Source organism: Crotalus tigris, unplaced genomic scaffold (assembly GCF_016545835.1).
Source record: "Crotalus tigris isolate CLP2741 ecotype Arizona unplaced genomic scaffold, ASM1654583v1 scf7180000019147.1630427, whole genome shotgun sequence".
Lineage (NCBI taxonomy): Eukaryota > Metazoa > Chordata > Lepidosauria > Squamata > Viperidae > Crotalus > Crotalus tigris.
Genome location: NW_024097401.1, coordinates 1,471,424 through 1,495,928, shown reverse-complemented (window position 1 = coordinate 1,495,928; position 24,505 = coordinate 1,471,424). Strand labels below are relative to the sequence as shown.

Below are 24,505 nucleotides of genomic sequence, written 5' to 3'. Positions count from 1 at the left end.
TGAGAGGAGGACATTTGTCAATGTGTTATGTGATCCCTATCAAGTTGGTTGGGTTTTTTTGTGTTCTTTCATTGAGTGAGCTTGTAAAACGTAATAAAATTAAAGTAATGGTGCAAAGAGTTGACTGGTTGCCCAGAAAATGAAGTAAAATAGTATTATGAAGTGAACAAGGCTACAGTTATAAAGAAATTAGAAGAAAAATTGGTGGAAACTTAACCAAAGGTGGCATTTCTACTGTACCCTTTTCCCAAAAGGTTTCCACAATTTTGGCCACTACTATAGCTTTATGGTACACACTGAAGGTGAAGGATGAATCTGCTATATCAGTGTTTCTCAACCTTGACAATTTTAAGGCATGTGGACTTCAACTCCCATAATTCCACAGCCAGCAACGCTGGCTGTGGAATTCTGGGCGTTGAAGTCCACATGCCTTAAAATTGTCAAGGTTGAGAAACACTGCGCTATATGCTTACCATTGCTCTGGCTCTGTAGGAGATGAGAACTCTGTTACAGAGCAGCTTTATAAAGGACTACATTTTGAAACCTGTCCATGTACGCAGTATGTAGCAAAAATCCTTTCTAAATTCAGCTCATCAATAATATTTATTTTGTGGCAGCATTTCAGCTGCATAAATCTCAGGGACTTCTAGATACAAGAGATATAAGAAGATTCTAGTTCTTTGCTGCCATTTTGTATAAATATGCCCACTGTTGGACACATCATAATGATTTTGGATAGTTTGTGTGGATGTACCAGGAATTTAACAACTGGCTCTCACAGACCCAAACCCCAGGAACATTTGTATAGAGACTGCATCTGGGTTGCACAGATTTGGGCATTCAAGGGAGATAAATCCTTTGTTGCCAGCTAATGGTTGTTAGATTAAGTAGGTCAACACTCCTTTGGGGGGGAAAGTTGATTGGGCAGAGCACTCAGACAGTAGAAACACTGCCTCTACACACACTGTACATAGTGATAGGTGGTTTCTGAATCATTTATATCCTGGTCAAGAAAACCCCAATGACAGCCCATATATTTCCCAGATTGGCTCTGATTCTACTGGCTTTTTGCAAGACCCTGAAGGTGTGATTTTGCCAAGTAGATTATGGGAGTATGGTGGAACTGGTGCAGTGGCTGCACCAATTGTTCAGGTGAATGGCATTATGGGCTGCAAATTTTATATGATATTGTGTCCGGCGCTCTCTCTCTCTCTCTGTGTGTAAAACTTTTAAGCTGTTGTATTGTTCTTATTTGTTGTTTTTATATTTGTTCTAAATATTTCTAAACCACCCACAGTAGATACAGAGATAGAGATAGAGATAGATAGATACAGGCTTTTTTTCTCATAGAACGCCCAGAACGGAGTTCTGGCATCTTTTTTGGATGGAACCTTGTAGGGTAGGCAAGGCGGGTTGTATGACGTGTGTGAGTTCTGGCACCTTTTTTTTTTTTTTAGTTCAGGCACCATTTTTTTTTTTTTTAGAAAAAAAGCATGATAGATAGATAGATAGATAGATAGATAGATAGATAGATAGATAGATAGATAGATAGATAGATAGATAGACAGAGAGATAGAGATAGATAGATAGATAGATAGATAGATAGATAGATAGATAGATAGATAGATACAGATACAGAGAGATACAGAGAGATACAGAGAGAGATACAGAGACATAGATAGATAGATAGATAGATAGATAGATAGATAGATAGATAGATAGATAGATAGATACAGACAGAGATATAGATAGATAGAGAGATAGAGATAGATAGATAGATAGAGAGAGAGAGAGAGATACAGATACAGAGAGAGAGAGAGATACAGAGAGATAGATAGATAGATAGATAGATAGATAGATAGATAGATAGATAGATAGAGATAGAGATAGATAGATACAGGTACAGGTACAGGTACAGAGAGATAGAGATAGATAGATAGATAGATAGATAGATAGATAGATAGATAGATAGATAGATAGAGATAGATAGATACAGATACAGAGAGAGAGAGAGAGAGAGATACAGAGACATAGATAGATAGATAGATAGATAGATAGATAGATAGATAGATAGAGATAGGTACAGGTACAGGTACAGGTACACAGAGAGATAGAGATAGATAGATAGATAGATAGATAGATAGATAGATAGATAGATAGATAGATAGATAGATAGACAGACAGACAGACAGACAGACAGACAGACAGACAGATAGACAGATAGATAGATAGATTGTGTGTGCGATGGGGAACTTCCAGAATGGACTTCCGGAAGCGACATCCACACACAGAACCAGTTGTTCACCTATTTGAATCCCACCACTGACTCTGATTCATTCAGACCTTAAATATCCAAACCTTTCCTGTGCTGGCCAGGCCATAACTGGATGTGAGAAGTCCCTCTTTGAGATGAACCTTGAAGGGGTGAAAGAGGGACCTTTGGAATTCTCTTCCCTCAAGCTTTCTTTTATAATCAGTATTGGATTACCCAGATGGATAGCTGGGTTACCTCAATATCACAGAATAATAATAATAATAATCATCATCATCATCATTTTCTATGACTTTCTCTATTTTATGATTCCCACCAGTTTTTGATTACAGGCAAATGATATTTTTTGCAGATCTACCAATGCACCATTGTTGCGGCATGACAAAGTAGCAACAATGGTGCATTGGAAGATCTGCAAAAAATATCATTTGCCTGGAAGCAAAAACTGGTGGGATCAGAAAATAGAGAAAGTCATAGAAAATGATAAAATTAAACTACTCTGGGACTTCAGAATTCAAACAGACAAGCACCTGCAACATAACACCCCAGACTTAACAATTGTCGATAAGAAAGACAAAAAAGTCTGGATAGTGTACGTGGCAGTGCCTGGAGACAGCAGAATAGACGAGAAAGAACTGGAGAAGATAACAAAATACAAAGACCTACAAATAGAAATAGAAAGACTGTGGCAAAAGTAAGCAAGGGTAGTACCAATAGTCATAGGCTCCTTGGGTGCAATCCCAAAACAACTGGAGCACCACCTGAACACCATTGGCATTGACAAATTCGCTATTAGTCAATTGCAAAAGGCGGCCTTACTAGGAACTGCTTCCATCCTGTGACGATATCAAACATCCACATCTGCCTATCCCAGGTCCTGGGTAAGGACTCGATAGGTAGACAAAATGCCAAATCCAGTCTGAACATCTGGCTGACTGTGTGATGATCGATAATAATAATATAAAATTGGAAGGGATCTTGGAGGTCATCTAGTCCAACCCCCTGCTCAGGCAGGAAACCCTATACCATTTCAGACAAATGGCTGTCCAGTCTCTTCTTAAGAACGTCCAGTGTTGGAGTATTCACTGCTTCTGGAGGCAGGTTGTTCCACTGGTTAATTGTTCTAACTGTCAGGAAGTTTCTCCTTAGTTCTAGATTGCTTCTCTCCTTGAACTTCATCATTAAAACCTGGTGAAGATTTTTTCCCCCTATGGCTATTCCATGATGATAGGGAGCACAAGAACTTCAGTGATTTTTTTCAAATAATGTTATTAAAGTACTATATACGGAATAAAAATTATGCAAACTACAATGATATAAAAGAAAAAAGTGTGAGGAAGAAAAAAAGACTCCTCCTTCATCCCAACAAATATGCACAATTGAAATTTATTGCCGTGTCTTAAGTTGCAACCTAAACTCTCTTCACCCTGTATCTAATTTCTCAACGAAAAACACAATCCAAAATTGTTGTCATTTATTCTTTGTCAGCAAAAATCCAGTAAATATTTAGTAATTAGCAATAATAATTAGTAAATAATCATTAGTAATTAGTAAAACAACTAATTATCTCTTATCTTTGAGCAAATAAGCCAATTTTTGTCACTTTTTAGAAAGTCCTTACAACCTATCTCTTTTCTATACCCAGTAAAAGAAACCATCCAAGTCTCTTTTGTAGTTTAATAGTTGTATATCTTCCGTAGACATTAAAGCATCATCCTCTTTCATTTGAAACTGTAATACATCCTTTTCTGCATCCCTCTCCTTCCTTGTCACATTTATATCCAGATTAATTTCAGACTTACCCAGAATATCTTGTTCTTCTTTCCATTGCATCCTTAATTGTTTATCAATCATTTCTGAGAATTTCAAAGACCACTTGTCAAAAATCTTCATAAACTTTTCTTGGCATTCCATGAAAAAAAATAGCATTAGAATATTTTTCCATTCTTTTGTTATCCTCTACCTCCCTCTAGTGTCCAACTCTAGTATGCAACTTTTAAAATCTCATCTTGTTCCAAAGTTGCTTTTCAAAAGGCAAATGGGCTTTCTTTTGGGGTTTTCATGAAAACATTCTGAATTCTGAGAACTAGAAAACTAGTTCTATTGTAAGTCCAGCTTAGTAAATATCTTGCCTTTGGCTAGGTGGGCTTGCATGTCTTTCCTTAGGGGCAAGGGGTAAACATTCTCCATGCACACCCCATTAAGCCCTCTATAACCAATGCACAAACTTGCTTAACAACTGTCTTGCTTAGCAACAGAAATTTTGGGCTCAGTTCTGTTGTAAGTCAAGGACTACCTGTATAAAAATATAGTAAATATAATGCTCTTGTTTTAGGTAACGTTTTATAGGATACTATCATTTTGGATGACAGTTTTGAGCTGGAAATGATGGTCACTTGCGTGCCTGCTATATGATAGAATTCATACTGATGGATTGCATGGTTTTGCTCTTTTAAGAAACATAATAGCTCCCTCATATTGTTATCTTGGATATACTATATAGACAGAAATTGCTAAGGAAGGTTGTTCAAAATATTTGGGCTTCAGTCTTCTCCAGAAGGGAGACAACCCATGACCCTTTTGGTCATTGCTTCAGAGATATTTCTTTACAAGTTTCCTCAAAGCCCTCAAAAATGGTGGAGCTTCTGATGTACTTGAAAAATTCCTAAAAATCCAGGGAACTATTCAGAGATGGATCTGCCTTGAAAGTAGCCCATGTTGAACTGTAGCATAGACCTCAGGAATTGATTGCAGGAAATGTTTTATGACACTTTGTATTGTGTCCTAAAATGCTTTATGATCATTTCTGTCTTAAAATGATTTATAAAATTTGCCAAATTTTAATTCTATGGGAGCCATGGGTCCCAGAGTTTGTGTGCAGTCTGTAAGCCCATTTGAAGTACTTTGATTTTAAAAAAAAATTGCCCAATTAAAGATGATAGAAGTAAGAGTTTTAGTAGTACACAGGTGATAGTAGATAGACCTACACTGGTATGTTTTGTAATCTATTAAGAAAACTATAAGTACAGTATATCCACGAAGTAACAGCTTGAGGGAGAGTTCTTTTTGTGTGAAGGGTATGCAGTACTTCACTTCATGTTCATAAGACCCTTATTAGCTCAACTCTTAATTTTAAATGTACTAATAGGATCCTTTTAAAATAAAACTGGCCAATATAGAAAGTATGGGTCTTTCTCTTTCTGTTACATTAAATAATGACCGTTGCTATGATGCCTGAATGATACCTAGTACTACAAAAATACTATAAGGGGAATATTGCTCCTCTCGCTGTTTAAAAATAAGTATCTCTGTATAATCTCTGTAGAATGAAGTCAGACAAGACTGCAGTATTCTCAGGTACCTATTCTATCTTCTGTACCGAATAAATCAATTGCCTGTTTTGTTCGTGGCATTTTTCCTATATAATAACAATCTCCCATATTACTGAGAAAATCAGAGGTAATCTGGGCCTTTGGAATCCTTAAAACACTGTCCCTTAAAAAGACACTGCACTGAACAGGTTTTTAGGTATGTGCTTCTCAATCTCAAGTATGTCAAAGTCTTGGCTGAATATTGATGAATGGGATATATGTCAAATAACGGGAAGAGATGAATTTCTGATGTGTCTTTGCCCCTCTAGAGATGAAGAAGAGTTGCGAAAATCCCTTTCGGAATTGGCAGACCCCAACTCAAAGTCCATCAAACGCATCAACAGCAGCAGCAACCCATTCCTGGACTTCTCACAGGATCCCAGCATTGCTATGTACAAGCACGGTCTCCTGGTGCGCAAGAGCCATGCTGAGCCAGATTGCAAAAAGAGTACGTGTTACAGTAGTGGCATGAGTGTGAGTGAGTAGAGTGTGAGTGAGAGAGAAGCAGGAGGGCGTGGGAGGGCGCTCTTTGAGGCTCCAAGAAGGACCATTCCCCTTTGCCATGCTGAATTATTACAACTTGGGATGTAAGGAAAGAGAGGCTTGTTTTACAAGGGTCAACTTTTAAACCTGTAGTTCAGTGGTTCTCAACCTTTTAAATGCCGCGACCCCCCCAACTGGTCATAAGTCGAGGACTACTCAACCGGTTGTAAGTCGAGGACTACTCTACTGGTGCACCACCGTTTGCAGAATGGGACTTTTGGCGGGCTCAGCAGGGCAGAGACAGCCTGGACAATTCCTATTGGCTTTTGAAAGCCAATAGAATTAGACTCTATTCAAGAGCCGAGGTGGCGCAGCAGTTAGAGTGCAGTACTGCAGGCCACTTTAGCTGACTGTTCAGCAGGTCAGCGGTTCAAATCTCACCGGCTCAAGGTTGACTCAGCCTTCCATCCTTCCGGGGTAGGTAAAATGAGGACCCAGATTGTTGGGGGCAATGTAAATATATATATACATTGCTTACTGGTGTACACCGCTTAGAGAGTGCTTGCACTTAAAGCGGTATATAAGTCTCACAAATAAATAAATAAATAAATAAATAAATAAATAAATAAATAAGAGAGTCTATTCTATTGGCTTTCAAAAGCCAATAGAATAAAAGGGAGTAACACAGCTAAGGAAAAGGGGGGAAAAATGGCAGACTGCGTTGTTTGGTGACCCCCTTGAAATGGTCATTCAACCCCAAATGGGGTCCCGACCCACAGGTTGAGAACCACTGCTATAGTTGCTTTAAGACAGGATTTCTTTTACTTCTTCCTTTTTCACCCCCATGGTCATTGGGGGCCTAGGGCAATGGTGGCGAACCTATGGCACGCGTGCCAGAGTCAGCACTCGGAGGCCTCTCTGTGGGCACACATGCCATTGCCCCAGCCTCACCTCCCCCCACAACCCCCTCACCAGCCCTCCTGGAGGAGAATCGCCCCCGAGCATGGCCCACACGGAGCAGCGCAGACATGGCAGCCAGGCAGCGTAGACAAGACTCTGCCCTTATGCCCCATCCTGCACAGTTTTTTTTTAACAAATTTTATTTATAATAAATTAAAAACAAACAAACATTGGATTTGATGTGACATTCCAGTATATACATTCTTATCAGATTATTCCACTTTTTACAATCAATTCTTCATCTCCACATATATATTTAACTTTTATATGCAATACTTGTTCTAAAATAACATATATTTCTATCTTAACATTCATCTTTAATCCCGACCGTCCTCTTTAAATTCCTCCAGCGATAAAATTTATCCCAGGTTTCATAATAAACTGATCCACGTTTGTCTTTTAATATCATTGTGAGCCTGTCCATTTCCACACATGCTAATATATTATGTATTAACTCTTCCTCTGTGGGAATTTCTTTGCTCTTCCATTTTTGCGCTAAAGCAAGCCTAGCTGCAGTCAGGATGTGTAGCAGCAGGTAGATTGTTCCCTTGTCGTATTTTTCTGTCCTTATTCCCAACAGGAAGAGTTCAGGTTTTAACTCTAAGTCCAGTGTTAATATATCCCTCAACCAGTTTCGTGTCCTGTTCCAATACTCACGGATCTTTGGGCATTCCCACCACATATGGTAGTATGAACCTAATGCTGTTTTACATTTCCAGCATAGGGGTGAAATGTTTGAACCCATTTTGGCTAACCTTACGGCCCCATCCCGCACAGTTGAGGCTGCGGGATGCGGACAGAGGGCGTGGCCGCCATGGCGCTGCTGGGCTGCCTGGGCGATCTGCAGCGGGCCCTGGAGGCGGTGAGTGGCCCTATGGGCAGACGGGATGGGGCGGGGGTGGGGCCAGTTTTTGGGCACTCAGTCTCTAAAAGGTTCGCCATCACTGGCCTAGGGCCTCCTGGCATCCATTGACCTCCTTTTTCTTTAATTGCAAATTGGGATGCATAAAAAGAATAGCAGCCCTGTCTCAATGAACAGGATTCTGTGTAAGATGAAAATGCGGACAGCATCCACAGAAAAGGGGAAAGAGAAGGGGGAGAAGGAGACAAAGGAAACTATAAAGGAAAGAGAGAGAGAGAGAGAGAGAGAGAGAGAGAGAGAGAGAGAGAGAGAGAGAGAGAAATACGTTTATGAGACCCATTCCCTGATTTAAAATCTGTTCTGGATTTTAGCCACGTCTCTCCCTGGTACTTGGAAATATGGCTTTTCTGACATTTTGTGGCATTCTGTTTCCACAAATATGATTGATATCTGCATTTCCAGTCTACAGCTTTACCTTGCATTTCGGCAGGGGCACTGCGATAAGGAAGAAGGCACTGCTAGCTCATCTTCTAAAGTGTTGGCTATCCCCTCCCCTCCCCCAGTTTGGTTTCATTTGCAAATTTGATGAGTTCCCTATCTATCCCCGTCATCTAAATTATTTAGGAAGATGTTGAAGAGCACTGGCCCTACGAACACAACCTTGGGGCACTCCATTGCATGCTTCCTGCCATGTAGGATTATTACAAAATACAGAATAACAGAGTCGGAAAGGATTCAGAGGTCTTTTAATCCATTCCAGCGGTCTTGTACCATTCCAGAAAAATGACTGACCAATCTCTTCTTGAAAACCTCCAGCGAATGGAGCACTCACAACTCCCGGAGACAAGCTGTTCCATTGATTAATTGTTCTCACAAATCCTCCTTAATTGCAGGTTGGATGTCCTTTTGGTGAACTACTACCCATTGCTTCTTGTCCTGCCCTCAGGTGCTACAAACAATAGCTCAACCCCATCTTCCCTGAGACAGCCCTTCAAGTATTGGAAGGTGGCTATCATGTCACCCCTAAGCCTTCTCTTTGTTAGGCTAAACATAGCTAGTTCCCTTAGTTGTTCACCTAACAACGCTTAACAACTGCGTGGCAAAAAATGATTCAGAATGAAACAAAACTCAACAATTATCTTGCTAAGCAACAGAAATTTTGGGCTCATTTGTGATTGTAAGTTGATGATTGCTTGTATAGCTGACCTTCTACTTCCCTCCTCAACCTTTTGGATGACAAGAGTTGTCAGCTATTATGTCAGGAAGCTGTTTGATCTCCCAATGCTGCAGGTTTTGTCTCCCAGTTGATGTCAGGCTAGTTAAAGTCTCCTGTTATTATAGTACAGGTAGTCCTTAACTTACAACAGTTCACTTACAATGGCACTAAAGTGAATTATGACTGTTTTTCACACTTATGACTGTTGCAGCATCCCAGAAGTCAAGTGGCTTACATTCGGATGCTTGACAACTGACTCATATTTATGACAGTTGCAGTGCCCTGGGATCATATGATCCCCTTTTCCAACTTTCTGACAAGCAAAGTCAATGGGGAAGCCAGCTTCACTTAACATCCGTGTTGCTAATTTGACAATTGTGGTGTTTCACTTAACAAATGTGGCAAGAAATGTTGTAAAATGGGGCAAAACTCACTTAACAAATTCCTCACCTAGCAACATAAATTTTGGGCTCAGTTGCGGCCGTAAGTTGAGGACTACCTGTAGTGTGGCTCCTGCACACCTCAGTTAACTGATTAGCAAAATGTTCATCTTTTCTAAGTTTGGTTGGATAGTCTATTTCAGCGGTTCTCAACGTTTGTATGACGGCGACCCCCGTCACACAAACGTGCGCATGCGCGGCGCGGCCGCGCATGGGGGTGGGGCCCCCGCGCGCGGCGTGCATGCGCGGCGCCCCCCCCCGCGCGCGGCGCGCGTGCGCGCCACGCGTGGGGGAGGCGTGGCGCCCCCCCGCGTGGCGCGCATGCGCGGTGGCGCCCCCGGAGGCGCGCCACCGCCCCCACGCGCGGCGCGCGTGCGCGGCACCGCCCCCCCGGAGGCGCGGCGCACCCCCGGAGGGGACAAAATGGCGGATCGCCGCGTTTGGCGACCCCACAAAAGAGGTCGATCGACCCCAAATGGGGTCGCGACCCATAGGTTGAGAACCGCTGGTCTATTTGTTGTTAGTTGCGAAGTCGTGTCCGACCCATCGCGACCCCATGGAGAACGTTCCTCCAGGCCTTCCTGTCCTCTACCATCTTCTGGAGTCCATTGAAGCTCACGCCTCCTGCTTCAGTGACTCCATCCAGCCACCTCATTCTCTGTCGTCCCCTTCTTCTCTTGCCCTCCATCTTTCCCAGCATCAGGCTCTTCTCCAGTGAATCCTTCCTTCTCATTAGGTGGTCAAAGTACTTGAGTTTCAACTTCAGGATCTGGCCTTCTAAAGAGCAGTCAGGGTTGATCTCCTCTAGGACTGACCGGTTTGATCTCCTTGCAGTCCAGGGGACTCGCAGGAGTCTTCTCCTATCATTGTCTTTATTAGATCATGTGGAGAGATCAGTATTTTATTTATTTATTTATTTATTTATGAGACTTATATACCGCTTTAAGTGCAAGCACTCTCTAAGCGGTGTACACCAGTAAGCAATGTGTGTGTATACATTGCCCCCAACAATTTGGGTCCTCATTTTACCTACCCTGAAAGGATGGAAGGCTGATTCAACCTTGAGCCGGTGAGATTTGAACCACTGACCTGCTGAACGCAGTCAGCTAAAGTGGCCTGCAGTACTGCACTCTAACTGCTGCGCCACCTCGGCTCATAAAACCAATCCTGTGTGTCAAATTAGTAAAGCCAAAAGTGGAACAACAATGAAGTCCCTATGGAAAGAGTATCTTTAGTTTTGATTCTCTTTTCTAAAATAGCTATGGGGTTAGTCTGACCACGCATTCAATCTCAGATCACTTGCAAGAGGTAGCCTCTCATTCAAAAATTGTAAAATAGGCTTCTATATCTTCATCCTCTTTGGGAATATTTATGTCTTTGGGACCACCTCCACTCTCAACAATTTTGGTGAACTTTGGAATTGAATGTGTCCCTTCTGGCGACTATATCCCTTTAAGAAGGTCTATCAGCCCCTTAAACTCTTCCCTCCTTGCATTCTCTTTCACTCCTTTCCTAGTCCAGCTTATCAGGAACGGTTGCTGGAATTGGGTATGTCTAGTTTAATAAAGAGAAGGACGAGGGGGGACAGGATAGCAGCGTTACAATATCTCAGGGGCTGCCCCAAAGAAGAGGGAGTCAAGCTATTCTCCAAAGAGCCTGAAGGCAGAACAAGAAGCAACAGATGGAAACTAGTCAAGGAGAGGAGCAACCTAGAACTAAGGAGAAACTTCCTGACAGTTAGAACAAGTAACCAGTGGAACAACCTGCCTCCAGAAGTGGTGAATGCGCCAACACTGGAAGTTTTTAAGAAGAGACTGGACAGCCATTTGTCCGAAATGGTGTAGGGTTTCCTGCCTGTGCAGTGGGGTTGGACTAGATGACCTCCAAAGTCCCTTCCACCACCACCATCATCATCAATAATAATAATAATAATATAATAATAATAATAGAGAAAATGCCAAATCCAGTCTGAACATCTGGCTGACTGTGCGATGATCCAATATAATAATAATAATCATCTTCCCTTTTCCCTTCATAGCATCTCTTCTTTCCCTTTTTAATGAGTCTCAGCCTTTCTTCTTGCTGCTACCTTATCAATTTTGTAATGTTATTAGCCCAAGTATCTGAACCAGGCCCCATTTCTAACTGATCTTCCTTTTGACTTTATCACAGGATTAGGATAGATACCTGTTTCTACTAAAATAGTAGCCTCTTCTAAGGGAGAATCTGTCCCTTCTGCTTTTTCCATGTCAATGTGTTTGGTATAAGCTCTGGTATGCAGTGCGGGTTTCTCAGCCAGAATGATGGCTATATTTTACAGAATCTGCGAAGGACAAAGTCTCTTCCTTTTACATCCTCTTTTTTTAACCAAGGCTTCTTTTCTTTTGATAAGTGTGCACTGAACTGCTCTGAGTTTAAGCTATCTCCAGAGCAATCAGTTTGCCTTTGATGTAGATATAATTTGAGTCCTCCGTGGGCTGGAATATGAAATAGATGCACATTTTGATACAGAGCATACAGCAGACAGCTATACCTTGTTGTGCAAATTCATGGAATTAACACTACAAAGCTATTGCCAAATTATTCTGGACACGACGAGACAAAAATACATTTGATGAAAACAAGAACAAGAATAGGACAACATTACATTACAGCAAGGGTGTCAAACTGCCGGCCCGCGGGCCAGTTGCATCATATGGAGGCCGCACCCACCCCAGCTCCGGCAATGCAAAAGAAGTCGTGATACGTTGCGTCACGTGACGTGGCAAGTTTGACATCCGTGCATTACAGTAATATAACATAATGTGGCTTCGTTTGAGATTATATTGATCTCCAATTTTCAAGTTACAAGGACTCAGAAAAATATCTATCTATCTATCTGATAGGCATCTATGGGGAAAGGTTTTATTAAAGAAGGTTAATTTTGTATTGAATGCAGATAAAAATCTAAGCCAGGACAACAGTTTTAGGGTCAGCAGTCGAAGAAAAAAGGAAATCTGAAAAAAGAAAGGGATATGTGTCATCTGCCAGATAATATAGCATTTTCCTACTTATGGACTGGAAATAGAGGAAGAAATAATAGTTTAGCTTCAGGCATATCTAGGATATGGTTCATATACAGTTTTTTTTGACATACCTGCTTCTACCGACTTGTATGGTAAGTACAAAGTCTTAAGCAACTGTCTTTTGCAAGTGTCATAGCCCTAAAATACAATAAGAGTGGACAGACTACAGATATATATTTTCCCTGGCACCAACAAAGACAGTTTTTCTGATATCAGCAGAATTTGTCCTATTTGCCAAAGTAAAATTTTACCAACTTTCTCTTTTCCTTGACAGCTCCAAGAGGCAAACGGGGATGGAAGACTTTCCATGGGATACTAAAGGGAATGATCTTGTATCTACAAAAGGTATTGCTTGCTTGCTCGTTCTGTCTCTCTGTCTCTCACAAGCACACACAAACCTCCATGTCATAAAGAATGGAATCTCCTTAGTTATATGCCCAATTATATTATGTGAAAAGGATACACCCAACTTTCTTAAAATAGTCCTACATTGCAATATTTCTGCTTTGGAAAAATTATAAAGATATTAAAACGCCATTCAGATCATACTGTAAAGAAATCCACCGGCGTTCTCTGAAATAAGCCCCTAATACAGGGGTAGGCAACCTTGGCTCTTTTATGACGCGTGGACTTCAACTCCCAGAATTCCTGAGCCAGCCATGCTGAGGGGAAAGGGAGAGGTTTCCAAGCTGAGCTATGCTGGCTCAGGAATTCTGGGAGTTGAAGTCCACAAGTCATAAAAGAGCCAAGGTTGCCTATCCCTGCCCTAATAAAATGTTGGCATACATTCCCTCACTGTATTCTTTCTTTTGTTCATTCTTCAATAATGTGATTACATATGGCTGAATTATCACAGTTCAAAAGCAGCGAACTGTGCACTCCAGGACCTTAATCTATCTTCATCTATGGAATATAGCATTTTGATTTTTAGAACTCCTGAAGCATATTTCCTGCTTCTTTAATATCAACCCTCGACTTAAGAATGGGTCTACTGAATCAGTCTGTGATAATACTTAAACTCAAAACTAATTGTCCTTGATATACCTGTCCTCCGCTAATTTTAAAATTATCCAAATTGCTGGCTATTGCCATTTCTTGTAGTAATGATTTTCACAGGTTAATTATGGTCTGTGGGAAGAAGTGGTTATTTTGTCTCTTCTGAATCTCTTTCTAACCATTTCAAATCATTAGACTCTGGATACTATTCTTAAGATGTAGATAAAAATTTAACTTTCTCCATGCCATGCATGATTTTAGATACCTAAATTATGTCGCCAACAGTAATGTGGCTCAAAGTCGCAAATGCATATAGAAATTGTCATTTTACAGTTTTTTTCTGCCAGAGTTTATGCTCTTTCATGTACTGATTAGGACAGTCCGTTTCTTGGATAGAGAGGAATCGTCTTCTTCCACAACAGCAAAATAACATTTAAAAAATCTTTCCTATAAGAGCAATAACCACTTTTCATTTTACGCACTGACATACCTTGGGTTTTTTTTTCCCTCTCTCTGATCTCTTTTCAAATTTTTCCTTTCAATTTACAGGACCACTTTATACAAAATATCTGCTTTAAAATTTGAGTATTTGAGCGCTGGTGTCTGACCTAGCAAGCAGCTGCATAGGGCAACCACTCTTCATTCTGCAGACATTTTGCGAATTAAACAATTATCACCCATACTCCTTTTCAGCTGTCTTTAAAAAGGCATGAGAGAGTCTTGCAGTTGACTGTAGGACTATGCTACAATTCAGATAGTCCTCACTTACTGGCCTCAATTGGGACTGACAATTTCATTGCTATGCAGCGTTGCAATGCAATGTAACTGATTTATATCAATTCTGACTGTGGGTCATTAAACAAATCACTGTGGACTGTGAACTGCAATGTCACATGACTACAACTTGCTGCCATCTTCCCCATTGACTTTGCTTGCAAATGAAAATTATGTGACTGCAAAATGCTATGACTATTGTAAATATGCACTAGTTGCCAAGTGCCCTAATCATGAGCTTGTGATCGTGGGACCTTGCAATGGCCACAACTTCAAGGACTAATTGTAACTCTCCTTGATCAGTGCCGTCGTAACTTCAAATTGTTGCTGAATAAGTGGTCAGTAAGTGAGGATTAACAATACAACGGCCTACCTCATGGCAGTGAGGTATACTAAGTGCTTGACCTTATAGAACTGCAATTTTTTAGAATTTGTGAAGAAGTATATCTTATTTTAAAAGATAAATCAGGAAGAAAAACCTGCACGCCTTTGAAATGACAGGATAAAGTTATATCATTATTTTAGCCATTGCCTGTCCACTGCAGGATGAAGGCCTTTTCTGCGTGTCTTTTTTTTTCCTTTTGGAAAGGATATATACAGTATGTTAAAATGATATGCTTGGTTTGTACATGCTTTAACTTCTGAAGTTTTAAGAGTGGAGAATTGCTGACATTTTGCCAGTGAAAGGGCTTGCTGGAGTTCGTAGAAAATAACCAAAAGCAACAACAGATCCAATAAAGGAAAGTAACATAACAGATATCTATTCTTTACTGCATTTCAGGAGGAATATAAACCTGGCCAAGCCCTGGCTGAGGAAGATCTAAAAAATGCCATCAGTATCCATCATTCACTGGCCACCCAAGCATCAGATTACCACAAGAGACCCAATGTTTTCTATCTAAGGACAGCTGACTGGAGAGTCTTCCTCTTCCAAGCCCAGTAAGCAGGAGGGCACAGAATGTAAATTAGATGCCACTAATGAGGGAAAGGGATTGATTTATCAGATCAATTTTATTTATTGGAGGGAAAGTTCTAGAACAGGGGTTCTCAACCTTGGCAACTTTAAGACTTGAGGACTTCAACTGCCAGAATTCCTCAGCCAGCTTTGCTGGCTGAGGAATTCTGGGAGTTGAAGTCCACAAGTCTTAAAGTTGCCAAGGTTGAGAACCCCTGTTCTAGAAGTAAAAGTGGAAATTTTACTTATTATATTATTAGAAGGATCTACTGCAGTGGTGGCGAACCGATGGCATGCGTGCCACAGGTGGCACGCAGAGCGCTCTCTGGGGGCACGCGTGCCATCGCCCCAGTCCTTGGACTTCAGCTTATTGCTTTAGGCCTCCGCCGCCATGGGCAAAAAAAAAGGTTCAATCAATCAATCAATTTCAACTTCTCGCGGGGAAAAAAAGATCTCGCAAAATTGGAATTGATTGAACTTTTTAGTCCCGCCAAGTCTGCCGTTACCACTGGAGCCACACCCACCCAATGGGCCCACACCCACCCAGCACCCGATGAGACACAAGTGGGTTTTGGGTTGCAGTTTGGGCACTCGGTCTTTAAAAGGTTCGCCATCGCTGATCTACTGGTTGTTAGGCAGCTCACAATAGGTAATATCAGAAAAAAAAGCAGAGCTAAGCTTTGCTATCATTGAATGCAGCCTTCCGTATTGTTCCTTCCCTTTCTGACTGTTCAAAACAAAGAAAGATTTTAAAGAAGCACTGCATCTCTTCAATATTCCTTAAAATTCCAGGTTTAAGAGGGGGAAAAAAACTATATAGAGCTTCATATTCAGACTAAGGGCCATATAGAATATTACCATTTTGCCTAGATCACTGCAACAATAGCCAAAAAAACTCTGTGCAGTAGCAGCACATTAGCATAAAATACATTACTTTGCCACCTTTTACACACGCTGGGATATTTTGTGGATTTGGGTTTTTCTTCCCCTTGGCTTAGCATCATTTTAAATGTTTTTAGATTTTATTTTTAAACATACAGCCTTCAAGAATTACAAAGTGCATGGTAAGAGGTTGGGATTGTTTATGGGTTTCAGCAGAGGACTTGGGATGTCTTTTGTGTACAGTTATGAGAGCAAGTTATTTTTTGAAAGAAACAATTTTGGCAAGCTTTCTTGGCTCATGATATCATTTAGAGAATGATATCTCTTTTACATTGTACTCCAGGAACACAGAACAAATGAATTCCTGGATCACACGGATTAATATGGTAACAGCCATGTTTTCCGCACCGCCATTTCCAGCTGCCATTGGATCCCAAAAAAAATTCACTCGGCCATTATTGCCCAGTTCTTCCACAAGACTATCACAAGTAAGTGGGTCATCTTTATTGTTTAGCGATTCTAGTATTATTCTGGAGGAAGAACTAGAGAAAAATTAAATGGAGTTAAGATAGTAAGTTTCTAATGCAAAAAAGGGCTCAGAGAAATAATGAAACTTCCAGAGTTGAATAAACTGTCTTGAAATTGGCAAGCAGGAGTTGTGTGTCCATGTATCTGTGCAAAAACTGAGATTCAAAGAGCTGATAAAATTGGTAACGTTACCACAAAGGGAAAAGAGAAAAGTGAAAACAAGTTGTGAATGCCAGTTGGGGCTGATTTGCTACTAGGAGGTCCTACTATAGAGACCAAGCAACTTTTTCCCCCATTCTTCATAGGAAGAGCAACTGAAGAGTCATGAAATCAAATTTAAAGCCATGGCAGCAGAACTGTTGGAACATCGTTCCTCCCTTCCTGAAAAGAAGGTGAAAGGCAAGGAGTATGAGGAACTGAAGCAGAAAGAGGAGTATCTGATATTTGAAGTAAGTAGGAAGAGCCAGATCGGTTTCCAAACAGAACTTGCAAAGCAATGTTGGAGATGGTAGCAGAAGATTCTCAAAAAAGAATGGTAGGGAAAATGTTTTCATTTGAGTAGCTCTTCCATCAGGACTGATCTAAGGCTACCCATAGTAATTTGCTGAAGCCAAAGATATTTGGAGAAAGCTGTTGGTAAATGTTGCCCTCTTGGATCTAGAACAGGGGTGTCAAACTTGCAATGTCACGTGATGTGTCGCGACGTATCACGACTTTTTTTCCAATGGGGTAGGCGCGGTTTTGGCATGACACATCCGGCCCACGGACCGGCAGTTTGACACCCCTGATTTAGAAGGTCACAATTCCTTCATAAATGCTTGCAGGAAGTCTTGAAGCAAAACATGAAGGCAATACTCTTTCTATTGTTTGCTCTCCAGCCCACTACTATTCTAGAGTACTAGCTCTACATATGGAGGTGTCCTTTGGCTGTTTTAGAAGGTAACATTAGGCCATCCAAATGCCCATGAGTCTTCAGTTACTGTGGCCAAAGTTAGGGGATAACTGAGTTGCTGTAAGGACCTGCCTCAATCCCTCTTCCCAAGAAAGCAGAACGGCTTCATCCCAAAAGGAACTTTTATTAGGAGAAGTTGACGGCAGGCATAGAAGGCAGAATCTGAGGGTTTCCTGTGTGAATTGATAGGTTAAAAGAGTCCTTGCAAACCCAAATCCCAATAGTCCATCTGGTCAGCTCAAATGAGCCAATCTCCAGGTGTGAACCCGCTGTGGGAACAGGGTTGATAAGATGCCATTTCCAAGGCTGTTGGGCTGTTAGATCTTCCTGCCTCTTCTTCCGCAGCTAGAGATAAGGCAGATGGCTGGAGGCACATTTCATTCTCACCCCAGGTTGGCAGTGAGGGAAATAGATTAAAGAATGGGCAGATAGAGGAAAGCAGAGAGGATACATTGTAGCACCCATAGCTTCCCCCCCTTCCCCCAGGAGTATGGCAGAACTTGCAGGAAGATGTTGTTGTTAATTGCGAAGTTGTGTCTGACCCATCACCACCCCATGGACAATGTTCCTCCAGGTCTTCCTGTCCTCTACATTTTCTTGAGTCCACTTAAGTTCACACCTACTGCTTCAGTGACTCCATCCAGCCATCTCATTCTCTGTCGTCCCCTTCTTCTATTGCCCTCAATCTTTCCCAGCATTAGGCCCTTCTCCAGTGAGTCCTTCCTTCTCATTAGGTGGCCAAAGTATTTGAGTTTCAACTTCAGGATCTGGCCTTCTAAAGAGCAGTCGGGGTTGATCTCTTCTAGGACTGACTGGTTTGAACGCCTTGCAGTCCAAGGGACTTGCAGGAGTCTTCTCCAGCACCATAGTTCAAAGGCCTCAATTCTTTGGGAAGATAGAGTAAGGAAATCACCCCCCTCCCAATAACTGGGTTCTGACAGTTGCAGTCTAACAGTAGGTGGAGAACTACAGATACAGTAGCCACATTTTGGCTCATGTCCTGCATAAATTTATTTAATAATCCTTAATAACCAGCCCACTATCAATAAACCATGTGGGGATTGTTTATTCTGTTCATTCTACATATAAACACTTTCTTTGGCTCTCATGATCCTGCTGTAGCTGGATTCTGACTAATAAATCAGATTTTAGTCTTGTTGAAAATCAGTGGGTTAATGGAATAATTAACTTTTGTTGATTTAATGGGAATAAAATAACGATTTTAGGATTTAAAGCAACACAGTTACGAGTGAATTTGTATCCTCCAAATATTTTGCATTTCAGTTCCCATAATTTGAAATCAGCACGGCCAGCGGTCAGACATTATCGTAGTTGTAGTCCAAAATATCCAGAGGTCACCAGTGCCTACGTTACCCCTAGAACAGAGTTCCCCAACCTTTTCGGGTTGGTGGCCTATAGCAGGGGGAGGGTGGAAAGAAAGGATGGTTTTGTGGAGGGGTTAAACGCATGCACGTGTGCGTGCATGAACACCCATTGCTCACGCAAGTGGGGCCACAAGCACCTGTAACACTTGAAGCAATGCTCACGTTGAGTGGGACTGGGCACATGCGCGTGCACGCACACACTGGCCAGCCACTCATGCGGCCCATTGGCTAATAGGCCATGGCCCAGTAGTAGGCCGTGGTTGGGGACCCCTGGCCTAGAACATAAACATGATGTCATCTTATTCAGATTAGTTATGTGTTACTCCTGTACCAAACCTGTTACTTCTTGCTTTCTGCAGAAATTACGCTATGGCATTTATGCTACTCTAATGCGCACCAAGTTGAAGACCGGCTCTGAGGATCTGGCAGCTTTGGAAGCCAGCCTGTTTGTGACAGTGGGCAGCTCAGAAGACAGCTTCAAGGAGTCCCAGTCCAGCCTTTCCCTGAACCAGGAGACAGCTGGCACAGGTTCCAAGATAAAACGTAACCATCAGTAAGCAACTAGTAAGCAACAGAGATGATAGATGATCACTCTTGGCAAAGAAAATGGCATTTTCTGTCCTAGAAATTTGCAAATTGTCATTGCTTATGGTCAAGAGTCATATAAGGGAAGACATTATCAATGGGCCCAATTCTGTATCAACTTCACTAGTGGAAAGACACATTATGACTGCAGTCCTACATTATACGGCCTTCCCAGTATAATCAGACTATAGCTTATGGGCGAAAGTACTAAACTCCACAGTTAAGTAACAGCTCTGCATTCTTAAATCAGCGTTTCGCTATGCCAACTTTTTCTATCTCTTGCAAAACCAAGAATAAGAGAGTGGAAGAAAGAAGACTACTTCCTTTCCTTTTCTTACAATTTTTTGTGATCTATTTTACAGTTTTTAGTACCTGATAACGCTGAATCACATTGGAGTAAAAAAAAAAAAGAGTAATTTTGGCATGCGTAAGATAGACATTATGTTCAATAGTACTTTTACACTCGAGTTTTGGGGGGCAGAGGCTCGTCCTTTCCCTTGCAGATACAATGCTGTACTATCAGCCTGCAGGAGCAACTTCTTCAAGGAAGCCCAATTCTTTCATCACCAGCAGCTCAGTTATTTCCTCGTCAGCACAAGCTGGATCATGACTTATCCTGATAATTGTTCACTTCTTACAAAACTGGGCAGAGGTTGCATCTGCTTCAAAGAAACTATCACTAATAGGTAAAATCAGGGATAGTAGCTATCTCCCATTCTCCTCTTCCACAGCAGAACACCATAGCGGGCCTACTGGTCTTAGGCCTAATTAGATTCTGCAGTAATTTATGAACTTGAATGACCAGCACAAAATCTATTGATTATGTAGTAGAAAGAAACTGGCCATTCTATTGCTTGAGCCTGGTGGGGGCATATTCAGAGAGATGGGGGGGGGGATTCCAGATGTCCAGGAACGTTCCCAACTCCCAAACCCTTGGTTGTGTAGGTAGTATGGTCCTAACAGTTGTATAGATAACCTGGTCCCTTAACTTACAATCTCAAAAGGCTTTAAGGCATGACTCAAAGCTTGATGATAATGTTATGTATGCAGTGGAAGATAAAAAGACCCAGCTGATCATTGGGGAGTACATGAAATTCTGGAGATGTGGAATAACAGGCTACCTGTATGGTGGGAACATTGTACGGTAATACTTGAGAGACAAACACCACTTCCAGAGATCTGATAATGAATCTCTAAATATGTCAGATTTCTTCTGTTCTATGCGGACTGTAAAAAAAAAACAACACAATTGTACAGTTTCTTCTTCAGTTACTGAAGTAAACCAGCTCAAGCATCTACAGTTCTCCTTCAAACTCTTTCTGTATTACAGAAACAGGATAAAGAATGTGTTATTTTGAGTGCCATAAATCAGGATCCACAGCTTTAGATAACTGACCAGCCCCATATAAATGAATGGAAAGCACTGTATTTTTCTCGACAATCTTTCAGATGTTGGAGAGAAGCCTGTCTAACATGCTGAATTGTGCAGATGCACACAAGCGTTTGTTCTGAAATGGCCATTAAGAAAAACCACCCTAATAATGCCCCAAAGTGTGGTGGTTCCTAGGAAACGAATCCCCCATTCCTTGTCAGAGTTCCAGCAATGTAACCCAGGAATTAGGTGTTTTTCACAGAATAAAAAGGACTGGTTGTTTTCTTGTAACTGTGGTCACTTCTGCGTTCACAAACGTAGCGTCATTTACACAAAAATGCCATCTGGAGCCTTTTAATGCTCAAGGATTTGTGTTGAGGGCAGCCATTGTCTCCTACATGTATTCTTGTATATGATTTTGGCCTCTTCCCAAATTATCCTGAAACTAAAAATATGAGGGAAAGGAGTGCAATTTGTGTGAATGCTGAGGTAACCAGCCCCAGATATAGATGGCCGTCATGGTCTATGCATTTCCCACAAAGCAAATAGAACTTGTGTGAAGCTGTTTCTCAAATACTACACCTGCTGGCTAAAAGATCACCTGGCAGTAATTATTAGAGACGACTGACCATTTAAAGGAGAAACTATTCTCAAGGAATTTGCTCTGACTCTTCTAGGTATGACTTCCATGTAATTAATTTCCTTCTAGTTCCAATCTGAACCATTGTAAAATTTAGGGGTAGTATGAGGGAGGCCTTTATGGGAACTATAGTACAGGGGTTCTCAACCTTGGCAACTTTAAGACTTGTGGACTTCAACTCCCAGAATTCCTCAGCCAGCTTTCTGGGAGTTGAAGTCCACAAGTCTTAAAGTTGCCAAGGCTGAGAACCCCTGCTATAGTAGAATCCTTAAGAGTGGTACAGAGTAGTTATTTGATCTACATAAGTTCTGGAGATTTTCCAGAAAAGATTAGACAGCCATTTGTCTGGGATGCAATAAAACCCTTTGAACAGCAGCATGGGACTTTTAGGCTCCCACCATTGGCCACGCTCATTTCACCTCCAGCCACCCACCTCAGCCCATTCACAGCCAGCTTTCCTCTTCTGCTGGCCCTCCTCCTATGATTCTCCCTGGCCAATGGTCTCCTGGCCCATTCACCCAGACACCCTTTGTCCTGGGTGTTTTGCTCCATGGGACAAGAAGTCACCAGCCAATCGGGTGGCAGGCAGGAAGGGTGACCAAGGGGGCTGTGAGGGGGATGAGATTGGTGACAGGTTACGGGAGAGAGCAAGATTTGCGGGGGGGGGGGGAAGCAGAAGGGAAACAGTGCATGGCTGGCTCAGGAATTCTGGAAGTTGAAGTCCATGAGTCATAAAGAGCCAAGGTTGCCTATCCCTGTCCTAGACCCTTGGGCAGGGAGTAGAATTAGTAGACTTCCCAACTGCTTTCCTGCCCTATGATTCTATAAAAAGTGAATACTCTTCAGATATCAAGCAAGTGATGGAGTATTCTAAAAAAATCAAAGGTGGAAAGCAAACGTAACAAGATTCTGAAATGGGTGAACTCACCACAAAGTACTCTAAATCCTTGTGGAACATTAAGTGGAAGGAGTCTCCTTTAAGCATACCAGTAGCAAGCTAAGATTGTTGCTCTGATCTTACCTCTAGTGAGCAGCTTATGTCTGACATTTGCAATATGAATGTATGCATGTATAGTTTATTTTTACCAATTAACAAAATGGAAAGTAAACAAACAGAAGTCCAAATCAAATCAATTATCTGGTGTGACCACCCTTGGCCTTCAAAATATCATCAATTCTTCTACGTACACTTGCATACAGTTTCTGAAGGAACTCAGCAAGGTTCTTTCAAGGTTGTTCCAAATATCTTAGAGAGCTAACCACAGATCTTCTGTAGGTGTAGGCTGTCTCAAATACTTCTGTCTCTTCGTGTAATCCCCAACAGACTTGATGATGTTGAGATCACGGCTCTGGGGGGGGGGGGGAGGACTAGGACTACTTCCAGGACTACTACTACTTCTTTACACTGAAGATAGTTCTTAATGACATTGGAAGTACGTTTGGGGCCATTGCACTGCTGCAGTATAAATTTGGGGCCAGTCACATGGCTCCCTGATGGATAAGTGTCTGCATGTATTTCTCAGCATGGAGGACACCAGATCTCCAACTCCATTTGCAGAAATACAGTCCCAAACTTGCTAAGTACCTCCACTGTGTTTCACTCTTGCCTGCAAACACTTGTTATTGTACCGCTCTCCAACCCTTGGGTAAACAAAGTGCCTCCTGCTACAGCCAAATATTTCAAATTTTGACTCATCAGTCCAGAGCACCTGCTGCCATTTTTCCACACCCAAGTTCCTATGTTTTCATGCATCATTCAATGTAGCCTTGGTTTTCACATTGTAGGTATGGTTTCTTGGCCACAATTCTTCCATGAAGACCACTTCTGGACATTAGATGGGTGTACCTGGTTCATGTGCTGCATTAAGTTTCCCTCGCTGGCCACTGCTTCGAAATCTTGCTGATGTACTATAACTATCTTTTTGTCTTGTTACTGTGGCAGTTTTATCATGGTTTATGACCTCTGACATGAAACTGTCTTCAACAACTTCATCTTAATAGCAAAGTTTGCCTGTTCCTCACCCAATTTTAAGTCTCCTACCCAGATGTTTCTGTTTCAGTTAATGACTGTGTTTCAACCTACATAAGAAATGGATGATCATTAGCATCTACTTGGTATAATTGGTTAATCAAACATCTGACTCTAATCCTACAAAATCCCTGACTTTGCACAAAATCCCTGACTTTGTAAGAATTGTTGCTTACAAAGGGTGGCCCACCAAATATTGATTTGATTCGTATTTCTCTTCTGTTAATTTACTTTCCATTTTGTTCATTGATAAAAAAAACACTAATGTTTTTGAAAGCATTCTTAATTTAACAGCATTTTTGGCTAACACTTTTGCACAGTACAGTATGTGTATGTTTTGATGATGGGTTTATAATGGATGTTGTTGGTATGATTCTTCTGCGGTGTCCAGAAGGATAGTAAAACTGGCATTGGAACAAACCATTTTGAACTTGATACAACTGATGCCTGTATTGGGCTTACAGGTTATTCCAATCAGTAGACAAATGAACCTAATTTCAAATTCAAAGCATTTCCAAAATCAAAACATTTTGCAACATGGTATTAAGAATGTGAATAAATGAGGAAATAATTTCTTAGGTAATAATTTTTCAAATTAAAAACTAAATTCATAAAGTAGAAATGAACCACCGAAAGTAAGCAATAAGGGGTAGAACAGGATGTTGATTATAACAAAATCACAATACAAGTTTAAAGATTTTTTTCAAAAAAATATACAGATAAAATGGCAGGGGAGGG

At 41.3% G+C, this 24,505-nt stretch overlaps 1 protein-coding gene across 1 annotated transcript in view; it reads left to right on the top strand.

Moving 5' to 3' along the window:
- LOC120315529 (PH and SEC7 domain-containing protein 1-like) overlaps window positions 1-22,329 on the top strand; it is an 86,063-nt gene extending 63,734 nt beyond the window's left edge. The window contains exons 12-17 of the mRNA XM_039360014.1: window positions 5,913-6,091; window positions 12,944-13,014; window positions 15,221-15,378; window positions 16,620-16,764; window positions 17,110-17,253; window positions 19,501-22,329. Coding sequence (XP_039215948.1) covers window positions 5,913-6,091; window positions 12,944-13,014; window positions 15,221-15,378; window positions 16,620-16,764; window positions 17,110-17,253; window positions 19,501-19,698 — 895 coding nt within the window. The 3' untranslated portion in view covers window positions 19,699-22,329. The remainder of the gene's footprint in view (window positions 1-5,912; window positions 6,092-12,943; window positions 13,015-15,220; window positions 15,379-16,619; window positions 16,765-17,109; window positions 17,254-19,500) is intronic.
- The last annotated feature ends 2,176 nt before the right edge of the window (window positions 22,330-24,505 follow it).